We start from the raw sequence: 13069 nt of genomic DNA on the forward strand, positions 1-13069 counted from the left end.
ACACATTACACGCACACACACATTACACACACACACACATTACATACACACACATTACACACACACACACATTACACACACACACATTACATACACACACACGTTACATACACACACATTACATACACACACATTACATACACACACATTACATACACACACATTACATACACACACATTACATACACACACACATTACATACACACACATTACATACACACACATTACACACACACACATTACATACACACACATTACACACACACACATTACATACACACACATTACACACACACACACATTACACACACACACATTACATACACACACATTACACACACACACATTACATACACACACATTACACACACACACACATTACACACACACACACATTACACACAAACACATTACACACACACACATTACACACACACACATTACATACACACACACGTTACATCGCTTTGAAATCGATTAATCGTTCAGCCCTGCGAGGAATTGTCTTCACGCACCCACCGCAGTTGTTGTGTTGAGTTCGATTCCTGGCCACGGCACAGCATCGATGGCGAGTGATGTCTGCCACAGATGTACCAACCCCCCGCACTGACCAGCGTGGTGAAGTATGGTCAAAGACCCCCGCCGCACCCCAACAACCTCCCTCCATGAACAACACGGCTTCGTGATGCCTTCATCCAGCAGTCGATCGACTCAGTAGATGACGGATGAGATGTCGACGTAGCATCACACGCGCGCACAAATATAAAGGTCACCCGTATAGCCTCCGTAGACTGTTGGCACGAGAGTGCTGTTAGCGACAAGCGATGCAAAGATGTGTATAGGAATATACATGAAACGTATGCGTCCGTGCGTGTAGCGCACATGCTTAAGCGGTTATACGTACCGACACACATGCACATGGTACGGACGTGCGTTCACGTACAAATATACATCCCCCGTATAGCCTAAAACCAGGTACTCGTTTAAGGCTGAGTCGACCTAGAGGAGGCCCAGGTGCAGTTTAAACACAGGCTGTTGATGAAGAATCGATATCGATACATACACTCACGCACACGCATGCACGTGCATACACACACGTAAGTATGTATACACACACTTGCGCACACGTACACGAACACACAAAGTAAACAAACACACGTACACACAAAGACAAAGATCTCCCGTGTAGCTGTTACAGACTGTTGGGGCAAGTGCTGTTAGCGAGAAGCACCTATGAAGACCGACACGCAAACACACAGACACACACGAACACGCAACCATTCACAAGACAATTCCTCGCAGGGCTGAACGATTAATCGATTTCAAATCGAAATCGATTAAACGTTCAGCCCTAATTCCTAGCGCGCGGTGCCCTCACCACTGCAGCCACAGCTCCACGTAGATCTATGTAACGTGTGTGTGTGTGTATGTAATGTGTGTGTATGTAATGTGTGTATGTGTAATGTGTGTATGTGTAATGTGTGTGTATGTAATGTGTGTGTAATGTGTGTGTATGTAATGTGTGTGTGTGTGTGTGTATGTAATGTGTGTGTATGTAATGTGTGTGTGTGTGTAATGTGTGTGTATGTAGTGTGTGTGTATGTAATGTGTGTATATGTAATGTGTGTGTGTGTGTGTGTATGTAATGTGTGTGTATGTAATGTGTGTGTGTGTGTAATGTGTGTATGTGATGTGTGTGTATGTAATGTGTGTATGTGTAATGTGTGTATGTGTAATGTGTGTGTATGTAATGTGTGTATGTGTAATGTGTGTGTGTGTAATGTGTGTGTATGTAATGTGTGTGTATGTAATGTGTGTATGTGTAATGTGTGTGTATGTAGTGTGTGTGTATGTAATGTGTGTATGTGTAATGTGTGTATGTGTAATGTGTGTGTATGTAATGTGTGTATGTGTAATGTGTGTGTATGTAATGTGTGTGTATGTAATGTGTGTATGTGTAATGTGTGTGTATGTAGTGTGTGTGTATGTAATGTGTGTATGTGTAATGTGTGTATGTGTAATGTGTGTGTATGTAATGTGTGTATGTGTAATGTGTGTGTATGTAGTGTGTGTGTATGTAATGTGTGTATGTGTAATGTGTGTATGTGTAATGTGTGTGTATGTAATGTGTGTATGTGTAATGTGTGTGTGTGTGTGTGTATGTAATGTGTGTGTATGTAATGTGTGTATGTGTAATGTGTGTGTATGTAATGTGTGTATGTAATGTGTGTATGTGATGTGTGTGTATGTAATGTGTGTGTATGTAATGTGTGTGTGTGTGTGTATGTAATGTGTGTGTATGTAATGTGTGTGTGTGTGTAATGTGTGTATGTGATGTGTGTGTATGTAATGTGTGTGTATGTAATGTGTGTGTATGTAATGTGTGTGTATGTAATGTGTGTGTGTGTGTAATGTCGCAGTTACCAACCACAACGCACGTATTTATGTACACGCGCACACAAACAATGCAACGCGGTACACAACACGCTCCGTATACTTCTTGCAGCAATTAGTAACGCGCGCGTGTGTGTATATATAAACCCACTGTGTTGATATTGATGCTCATTGTAAGCCGACACAAATGCATTCTGATGTCATTGCCATTGACAGACACGCACGGTGCCTACCGTCGTCACACGTGTAAAGATGCAATGAACATATCAATGCAATGGCGCACGTGGCGTGCCACGCACGTAGAGCACGTGGGGAGCGGTGGTGCAACGCTTGGCGCGCCGCGGCTACGAACCATGACCACCCGAGTTCGATTCCAGCCGCCGCTCACGGCCAACACCGCTGAACGGGTCCCGGACCTCCCATCAAGATCGACTCAGCCTCAAACGAGAACGCCGGCACTGGGGAGACAAAGGCGGCCGGGCGTGGTGCTGGCCACCCACCCCCTCGTGTGCCCTGCCGGCATTCGTAGATGCTCCCAAACGGCACTTGCCCCAACAGTCTGCTAAGGCTACACGGGGGTGGGGGGGGGGTCTTTGTCGTTGTATTATACAAGGTTCTTCATGAGTGATCGTTCACAACACACGCCCCAACTCTCCGTTAGAGGCTACGCGGAGTAGCTTTGTCCCTCTTAATGAAATGTCCGAGACAAAGACGTCGGCGCAGATCGACGGGATGGTGAGAGGCAGTCACGGCGAAAGATTTCAACCGGACAGAAACATCGCCAGACACGCGCACAACACGAGTCGAGCAGAGGTGCACGAATCCGTGCTAACAGACGGATGCACGCAAAGACAAATGCACAGATGCACACGCGCATACACACACGTACAAGGATGTTTTGGGGGGCACGCGGTGTTTGCGAGCACCTATTGAAGATACCCCACAGACACTCACATACACACAGAGGCAAAGAAAGAATTCCCCGTGTCGCCTTAAGTGACTTGGAGCAAGTACTGTTAGCGAGCACGTACCCATACAGACAAATACACCATCACATGCACAAAGAGACACACACACACACTATCACACAGACTCACAAAAACGCACACATACACACGCAGTCATACACAACGAACAACACATTGGCGGACACGAAACAAGCACACAGAGGCACGCACAGACACACGCGTAGAGACAATCACACACCGCACACACACGCACGCACGCACGCGGACGATTCGTAACATATGTGTATCATAGGATGCAAGACACAAAGATCTAACGTCAATTGTTAGGGGCAAGTGCTGTTTGCGAGCACATTATGAAGGCCGGAACGGCACACGAGGGGGTGGGTGGCCAACACCACGCCCGGCCGCCTTTGTCTTCTTTGCCTCTCTCCAGCGCTGATTTTTGTTTTACACCGCACTAAGTTACTGATCATTTAAGGCTGAGTCGGCATAGAAGAGTCCCGGGACCGACGCAGGTATTCGCCACCGATGTCAGCCGTGATCGGGGAACCGAACTCGGGACGCCGGGTTCGTAGGCCAGCGCGCTAACCGCTGCGCCACCGCTCCCACACATGCCGTGTGTATGTATACGTACACGCGTGCAAGCACCCTCAATAATATCGTTGGCTGAATTGTTAGAGATGTTAGAGATGTCTTTCCTAGCGAGGAAGCAGCTTTGGGGCAGTTCGCCCCGACGTGTCGGTGGTTGAGTCGGTGGTGGTGGTGGTGGCGGTGGTTGTGGTTGGGTCTGCGTTGACATTCGGCACAAAGTGAGAGCGCACAGTTTTTAGAAGCTTCGGGTCCACTCCCTCCCCTCCACTCCTCCTCCTCCTCTCACTCTCCTCCCTCCCCTACTGCCTCCCACCTACCCACCCATCCACCCACCCACTCTCCCTTCTCACCCACCCACCCACCCCATGATCCACTCTTCTCCCCCCCCACCCCCCATCTCTTCTCCACACACACACGCGCGCACACACAAAGTGACTGACACACGCGCGCGCACACAATTGCGCGCGCGCGCGCGCGGTCGCTCATGCACCCACAGAGAGAGACACACACACACACAGCTACCACCACCACCACTACCACCACCACCACCATCAACCCAACCCCTCTACCCCAACACACACCCCGCCCCCCGAGAAAAACTCTCCCATCGACTCGAGCTCCCCCCCCCCTCCACCTCCTCCTCCTCCCCTTCTCGTACCCGCTCGCCGCCGCCGTTGCCTCCGCCGACAGCCGCCACCGCAGACCCGAGTCGGCGTGTGTGCGTGATGGCTCACCATCCCCAAGGTTATCTGTACCAGCCCTCGTCCGCATCGCTCGCCCTCTACTCGTGCCCGGCGTACGGGGCCCCCACGTTGCTGGGAGGCGCTCGCTCCGAGGAATTGGGTCGATCCGGTGCCGGATCGGCGTTCAGCCCGTACCCGGCGTCGGCCGCCTTCGCGACTGCAGCTGCGGCCGCAGCGACACCGCACGCCTATAGCCCGCTACAGTACACGGCTGAGCACGCAGCCTTCCCGGGATACGTGGTAAGTGTGCAGTCGAAAGCCTTGACCATACTTGACCACCATCGCTACCCACCCCCCACCACCACCACCACCACTACAGAACACCCACCACCCCCCCCCATCCTGTCCTCACTCTCCATCCCGCTATGCGTAGCGCTGTGTTGGAGTTAGCGCGCGCGCGTGTGAGTGAGTAAGAGAGAGTTGGAGCGCGTTGATGTGAGTGAGTTTTTTTTTGGAGTGGGGGGGAAAGCTGTGCGCGTTTGGGTGTTGCTGTAGGGCAGTCGCGTTGTTCACTCTGTCTGGGTTGTGATCGATTGCGCGTTGTGTTTGTCACGCTTCTGTGATGGTGTTGGTGGTGATGGTGTTGGTGTGATTGTGTTACTTTTGCCGAGTGTGCGTGGGCTTTGCGTCGCTGGGTGAGATGGGCGAAGCTCAATGCCTCCTCCACTGGGGAGACGACGCCTCTTCTTCGCCTTGTTGGCACAGAGCGGTTGAACGCTATGGGGTGGATGCACAAGCATCCTCTCTCGTACGTAAAAGTTAGTGTGTGTGTGTGTGTGCGCGTCCGTGTGTAGGTCGACTCAGCCTCGAATGAGTACCCGGTGCGGTGTGTACGCATCGCCGCTAGGGAGACAAAGGCGGCGAGGCGTGGTGCTGGCCACCCGCTACCCACGTGTGCCAAAGTAGCGGCTTTCGTGGGTGCACGCTGACAGAACTTGCCCCAACAGTCTGTCGAAGGCTATACGGGGGATCTTTGTCTTTGTGTCCGTGCGTGAGTAAGCGCTAGAGGTAATAGTTAAGCCGTGGCTTATTCAGTAATGAAGTGATTAAATGATCACAGTATCCATGAGTTGTGTGCAAACGTGTGCTTTTGTGTATATCCGTGCTCGAGATTGTGTGTGTACAAACGTGTGAAAGTATGCATATGTGTGTGTGTTGTGTGTGTGCATATGTGTTCATGTATGTGTGTGCGTGGTGGTGTGTGTGTGTGCGTGTGCAAATGTGTCCTTCTATGTGTGTATACGAGAGTGTGTGTTTATACGCGTTATTGTACGTGTGCTTACGAGAGAGAAAGTGTGTGTGTGTACAAACGTGTTATTGTATGCGTGGATACGAGTGTGTGTGTGTGGTGTACACACGTTTATTGTACACGTGCGCATGAGTGCGTGTGTGTGTGTGTGAGAACGTCTTTTGTATATGTATTTGTGCGTGTGTGTGTTTGTATATCTATAAATGTGTGTGTTTGTATATATATAAATGTGTGTGTTGGGGAATGGTCGCGTGGCGGTTAGCGCACTCCGTTACGAACCCGGTGGCCCCAGTTCAATTCCCGCTCACGGCAAACAGCGACGATTATCTGAACCGGTCTTGGGTCTCCCCTAGGTCGACTCAGCCTCAAATGAAAACATGGTGCGGTGTGGAAAAACATCGCCACTGGGGAGACAAAAGCGGCCGGGCGTGGTGGCCACTCACCCTCCCCTGTGTGCCGTTCCGGCCTTCATAGGTGATCGCTAACAGCACTTGCCCCAACAGTCCCTTAAGGCTATACGGGGGATCTTTGTGTGTGTATATGTACGTGAGAAGGTGGTATATGTGTGTGAACGGATCCAAATGTTACGTGTAATGCATTTAGACAAATACGCATGTGCGTGTGTCTGTGCCCATGTTAATCTGTGCGTGCGTGTGTCGTGATGTTCTAACGAACGGAGTGTGTGCGCGCGCGCGCGCACGTGTTATAGTACACGAGTGTGTGAGTGTCTTTGTGCACCGAGCATGGCACAAGCCGTCGTGGTGACGTCCCCGCCACTTAGTGGCGAACGATGGTTGTTGTTGTTGTGTGATGGATACACGTGTGTATACACATATATATGTGTGTGTGTGATAGATTGTGTGGGGAGCGTTTGCGTAGTGATTAGCGCACTGCGCTACGATACCCAGCGATCGACCTGATTTCGATTCGCGCTCACAGCCAACACCAGTGACGATTATCTGAACCGGTCCTGGGCCTCAAATGAGTACCTGGTGCGGTGTGTAAACATCGCCACCAGGAAGACAAAGGCGTCCGGGTGGGGTCTTGGCCACCCCACCCCTTCGTATGACGTGCCGACATCCATAGGTGCTCGCTAACAGCACTTGACCCAACAGTCTGTTGAGGCTACACGGGGGCATCTGTGCGTCTCTGTGTGTGTGTGTACGCGTGTGTTCCAAAATGTTTGCGTGTGTAAATGCACGTTGATTAGCACGTGTGTGTGAGTGTACACGTGTACACACACGTGTGTGTGTATACACACACACGTACGTGTACACACACGTGTGTGTGTGTGTGTGTATACATACACACGTGTGTGCGTGTACGCATAGATGTGATGTACTTGCATGTGTACTTATGCATCAATGCGCAATCGCAAACTAGTCCACATACACCGCAGTTCGCGCTCATACGCTAACATTCGTGAATTAGCTCTCGCTCAATGTTGTACATTTACAAAGACAAAGATCCCCCGTATAGCCTTCGACAGACTGTTGGGGCAAGTGCTGTTAGCGAGCACCTATTGAAGGCCGGCACGGCACACGAGAGGGTGGGTGGCCAACACCACGCCCGGCCGCCTTTGTCTCCCTAGTGGCAATGTTTATTTTTCGCGCATGCATAAACACACGTAACATACATGAAAAACATACACACAGACGTAAATACACGTACACCCACATGCGCACGCATACGCACTACGCATATCTATACATATATACTTACATAGAGACAAAGATCCCCCGTATAGCCGACACAAGCCGTTCGGACAAGTGCTGTTAGCGAGAACCTATTAAGGTTCCGGCGCCGCGTTTCCATACACACATTCGCGTGTACAAACACGCACACAGACATACACACACATATAAACACTCACACATACGCACATACATTCACACGCGCATACGTACACATTTAAACATACACACAGACACACGTACACCCACGAAAATATACACACACGCATAAGCACGTCCACACACGCACTGCACACACACGTACACACATGTACACATACATACGCACATACGACATACACGTGTACGCACGTATTTAGAACCCACGCATACACACGCGCACACATAACACACACACACACATACGTATACACATACACACAAAGGCAAAGATCCCCCGTATAGCCTTAACAGACTGTTGGGGCAAGTGCTGTTAGCGAGCACCTATGAAGGCCGGCACGGCGCACGAGGGGGTGGGTGGCCAGCACCACGCCCGGCCGCCTTTGTCTCCCGAGTGACGATGTTTACACACCGCACCGGGTACGCATTCGAGGCTGAGTCGACCTACACACATAAACACACATACAGACACAGACACATACAGACACATACATAATTGTCCACAGTATGTTCACGCATAATTATCGCATTCAGGCAACATGCATCGCAAACACACACGCGCGCAAATGCCCATTCATCATCATCATCATCAGCCATGCGCCATCCACTGCTGGATGAAACCTACGTCAGCATTTATGGTTGTGCAAATAGCTTTAAATAGTCAACACATTAATTAAGACCCGGTGTTAATTAATCAATCAAGCCACCATTCTAGGTCGTTTTTTTTATAATATGGAGAGAAGGACGGGAGCGGTGGCGCTGCGGTTAGCGCACCTAAACTCTACCCCCCCCCCCCCTGAGTTCGATTCCCCGACCACGGTTAACATCAGTGGCGAATGAGGGATCGATATTAATCAGCCATAGCCCGCAGTGACCGGCGCGGTGAAGTATGGTCAAAATAACCCTCGTCATCGACATGGCGTGGGATAGAGAGACCTTTCATTCTGTGGAGCAGTGGATGTACCAAGCCCTGTACATCATCTTCTTCATCATCATCATTATTATTATATCATTATGATATGAATTGCTCTGGAATCGGCAGTCGCGTGTTTATTGTTATGAAAAGTGTAACGAAATATAATAACGTGGACACAATTGTGTTGTTCTAAATATTCTGTCGCAAGGCTAGATAACCACACTTGTAGCTACAGCAGTTAATTATTGATTACGCCTGCACGGCTATTTAGATAGAGCTGTTAAATTGACAGTGTTATTTTAAACACGCTTAAATGACTTTCTGTCTCTGTGTGTGTGTGTCTGTTTGGAGCGGAGGTGTAGCGGTTAGCGCGCTGCGCTATGCACCCGGCGACCCGAGTTCGATTCCCGCTCACGGCCAACACCGGTGACGATTATCTGATCCAGTCCTGGGCCTCCCCTAGGTCGACACAGCCTCAAATGAGTACCTGGTGTGTAAACATCGCCAATAGGGAAACAAAGGCGGTCGGGCGTGGTGCTGGCCTCCCATCCTCTCGTGTGCCGTTCTGGCCTTTAAAGGTGCTCGCTAACAGCACTTGCCCCAACAGTCTGTTAAGGCTATACGGGGGATCTTTGTCTTTGTTTTGCTTGTGTACGGGTGGTGTGTGTGTGTCTGGGGATCGGTGGCGCAATGCAATTCAGAGCAACCCGGGTTCGATTCCCCGCTCCACGCAACAACAAAAGTGGGCCTCCCCCATCGCCTAGGTCGACTCAGCCTTAAAAGTGATAGCTTGTGCAGCGAGTGTGATCGCGAAGAGCACTTGCCTCAACAGTTTGTTGAAGCTATACGGGGGATCTTTGCCTTTGTGACCTTAATAGGTGCTCGCGAGAAGCAAGTGACCCAATGCTCTATAATGTAAATAATACAACAATATCCCGCGTGTGTTGTTGTTTATTTGCGTGTAAATGTTCGGTGTCTGCGTGTGTATATACTGAGGAGCGGTGGCGCAATGGTTAGCACGCTGCGATCCCTACCCGGCCGTCTGAATTCTATTACAGGTCACGAGCGATCTCTGGGACCGTTACTGTGCTAGCACTAGGTCGACTCAGCCTTAAACGAGCGCCTGATGCGGTGTGTAAACATCGTCGTGATCACCAGCACCGCGGGCGTGGTGCTGGCCACCCACCCCCCTCGTGTGCCGTGCCGGCCTTCATAGGTGCTGCTCGCTAACAGCACTTGCCCCAACAGTCTGTTAAGGCTACACGGGGGATCTTTGTCTTTGTGTGAGTACGTAGGTGTGGTCACGGTAGAGCAGCCACGAACCCGGCCACCCGAGTTCGATTCCCGCTCACGGCCAGTGGAGATTATCTGAACTGGTACTGGGCCTCCGCTAGGTCGACTCAGCCTCAAATGAGTACCTGGTGCGGTGTGGAAGAACATCGCCATTGGGGAGACAAAGGCGGCCCGGCGTGGTGCTGGCCACCCACCCCCTCGTGTGCAGTGCATAGGTTCTCGCTAACAGCACTTGCCCCAACAGTTTGTTAAGGCTATATGGGGGATATTTGTGTATGCTTGTATTGCGTATGTGTGAGAGGATGTGTATACGTGTATGTATGCATTTGTATGTATATGTAAGTGTGTTCGTCTGTATGCACGTATTTATCCTTAGGTAAGTTGCATTATTTCAATACAGGCACGCAAACAGAGACAGTCTATGTATATAAGTATATGAATATGATATATATTTATATTGCATAAGCGCGTGTGTTTTGTGTGTGTGTGTAAAGTGTTCGCTAACTGCACTTGCCCCAACAGTCTGTTCACGGCTATACGGGGATCTTGTCTTTCTTCATGTATACAGCTGTACGTGTATGTTTACGTGTCCGCGTGTGCACGCGCGTGCGTGTGTGTATATTTGAAAGTGCGCGTGTGTACGTTTGAAGAAGTGATTGCCATGCATATCCGCTGCTGGACGAAGGCCTGCATCTACGTTCCTATAGGTCGTATGGGAGTTGTTTGACCATACTTCACCGCGCCGGTCAGCGCCGGTTCTTAGACACGCAACAAACGATACCACTCATCCGCAACCGGGAGTCCAACCCAGGTCGCCTGCTTCGTAGCGTCGTGCGCTCATCACCGCTCAGTAGCTCTACGCACGATGTGTGTACAATTGTTTTGCAAGATATTTATTTGTGTTTACGGTGGCGCAGTGGTTAGCGCACTGCCATTGGAACCCGTCGAGTTCGATTACCGTGCGAAAACAGTGGCAAATATCTGCACCGCTCCTGGGCCTCCCCTAAGTCGACTCAGCCTCAATAGAGAACGTGGTTACGGTATGTAAACATGAGCAGGGAATCATACTCTTGGTTTTGTCGGTAAAGTCACGTAGGTAAAAAATTGAAATTAATGAAAATAAAATGCTAAAAAATCACGACGTTTCGGAGGCAACACAAGTCTCCATCATCAGGTGGGACCGTAACAGCCAGATTTGCTGTATCACCTGATGACGGAGACTTGTGTTGCCTCCGAAACGTCGTGATTTTTTATAATTTTTTCATTTTATTTTTTATTTTTATTAATTTCAATTTCATTTTGTACCTACGTGACTTTACCGAAAAACACTAAGAGTATATGAATCCTTGCAGTCACGAAAGCTTCAAATCTAGAATGAGCAGGGAAGACAAAGGCGTTCGGCCGCGGGGGACTGGCCTACAACAACCAACTCGCGTGCCGTGTCAAGCTTCATAGCTTCATAGCTGCTCGCTAATCGCATCCCCCCCCGCCCCCCCGAACGTTCTAAACGGGGAAATCGTTCTCTTTGTGCGCCGCTTATAATTGTACATTATTAATTGGCGATGATGGCCCTATTAATTAATGAGTGAAGCGCCTAATCTGCCGCATTAATGTATTAATAAGAGCATCGAGCGAGTTTACACGAGCCATTAACAGAGCAATGGAGAGAGCAATGGCTCAAAAGACAAAGGTCCCCCGTGTAGCCTTCGCAGACTGTTGGGGCAAGTGCTGTTAGCGAGCATCTTATGAAGGCCGGCAACGGCACACGACGGGGTGGGTGGCCAGCATCACGCCCGGCCGCCTTTGTCTCCTTAGTTGGCGATGTTTACAGGTGCTCACGTGAGGCTGAGTCGACCTAGGGGAGGCCCAGGACACGGGGCAGCTGCCATGTTCCCGCTGCGATCACACTGGACGAGCGATAGAGGAGTCGCCGAGTTTGATCTCAGGGCACGGCAAGTTAAAAAACAACGGGCAATTGCCTTGGATCGGACGTGTCAGTGGTGAGCACATTGCGCCACGTACCCCGGCCACCCGAGTTCGAATCTCAGCCTAGACCAACATCTGCGGCGAATTGATCATCTGAAGACGACTACCTGTTGCGACGATTTAAACCGTCAGCATCGGGGAGACAAAGGCGGTCGGGCGTGGTTTCAGCCGGACCATCACCTCGTGTGCCATGCCGGCGTTCATAAGTCGATGTGTGCGTGCGTGCGTCACATTGACGTGTGATGTTTTAGTGATATATCGATATGTTGTACTGCATCACACACATATATACACATATACACACTTGTACACAACCCCAAAGACAAAGATCCCCCTAATAGCCTTGACAGACTGTAGGGGCAAGTGCTATTGGCGAGCACCTATGAAGGTCGACACAGTACACGAGGAGGTGTGGGGGACAGCACCACGGCCCGACCGCCATTGTCTCCCCAGGCACTGATTTGAGGCTGAGTCGACCTAAGCGAGGCTCAGGACCGGTTCAGACAATCGTCACCGGTGGCGGCCGTGTGCGGAAATCGAACCCGGGTCGCCGGGTTCGCAGCGCAGCGCGCTAACCGCTGCACCACCACTCCCCACACACAACACCGCACACACACACGCGCACGCATATTTCACTTGCAGGCACATTTGGCCTGCACACACACTCACACTTGACCTAAACACACACGTACTTGAGCACACAGACACCTGTACAGCAACAGCAGCAACATCCGCCGCCGTTCGTCACCAAGTGGCTGTGACGTCACCGCAGCGCCCGTGCCAGGCTAGGTGCACTTTGAGGCCAAGCGCGGTTTCAGAGGCTCGCTGACGGGAGGTCACGGGACTGACCCAGGCGCCATGGGTTTGGCTGACCGAGATGACTGACAGATGCACCACCTGCGCTCCTTGCAACTTGATGCGTTTTAACCGACCATTGCTCCGCGCGTTGTTGTGAGCGTCGCTCCTCCCGGCCTCCGTTGTTGATGGAGGGCGACTGCCTCCAACTGCCCAGTAGTAGCAGCGTCCTTCACGAGCCTCCTCCACAGAGGCCGATCTTGACACCGCTGGTACCAGT

The 13069-nt window shown here is 50.7% G+C and overlaps 1 protein-coding gene across 1 annotated transcript in view; it reads left to right on the forward strand.

Moving 5' to 3' along the window:
* The first annotated feature begins 4515 nt into the window (after positions 1–4515).
* Positions 4516–13069, forward strand: part of LOC144732333 (Iroquois homeobox protein 5a-like) — a 33669-nt gene continuing 25115 nt past the window's right edge. The window contains exon 1 of the mRNA XM_078613811.1: positions 4516–4937. Within this exon, the coding sequence (XP_078469937.1) occupies positions 4680–4937 (258 nt within the window). The 5' untranslated portion in view covers positions 4516–4679. The remainder of the gene's footprint in view (positions 4938–13069) is intronic.

The sequence above is a fragment of the Lampetra planeri genome, chromosome 42, assembly GCF_965212315.1.
Source record: "Lampetra planeri chromosome 42, kcLamPlan1.2.h2, whole genome shotgun sequence".
Taxonomy (NCBI): domain Eukaryota; kingdom Metazoa; phylum Chordata; class Hyperoartia; order Petromyzontiformes; family Petromyzontidae; genus Lampetra; species Lampetra planeri.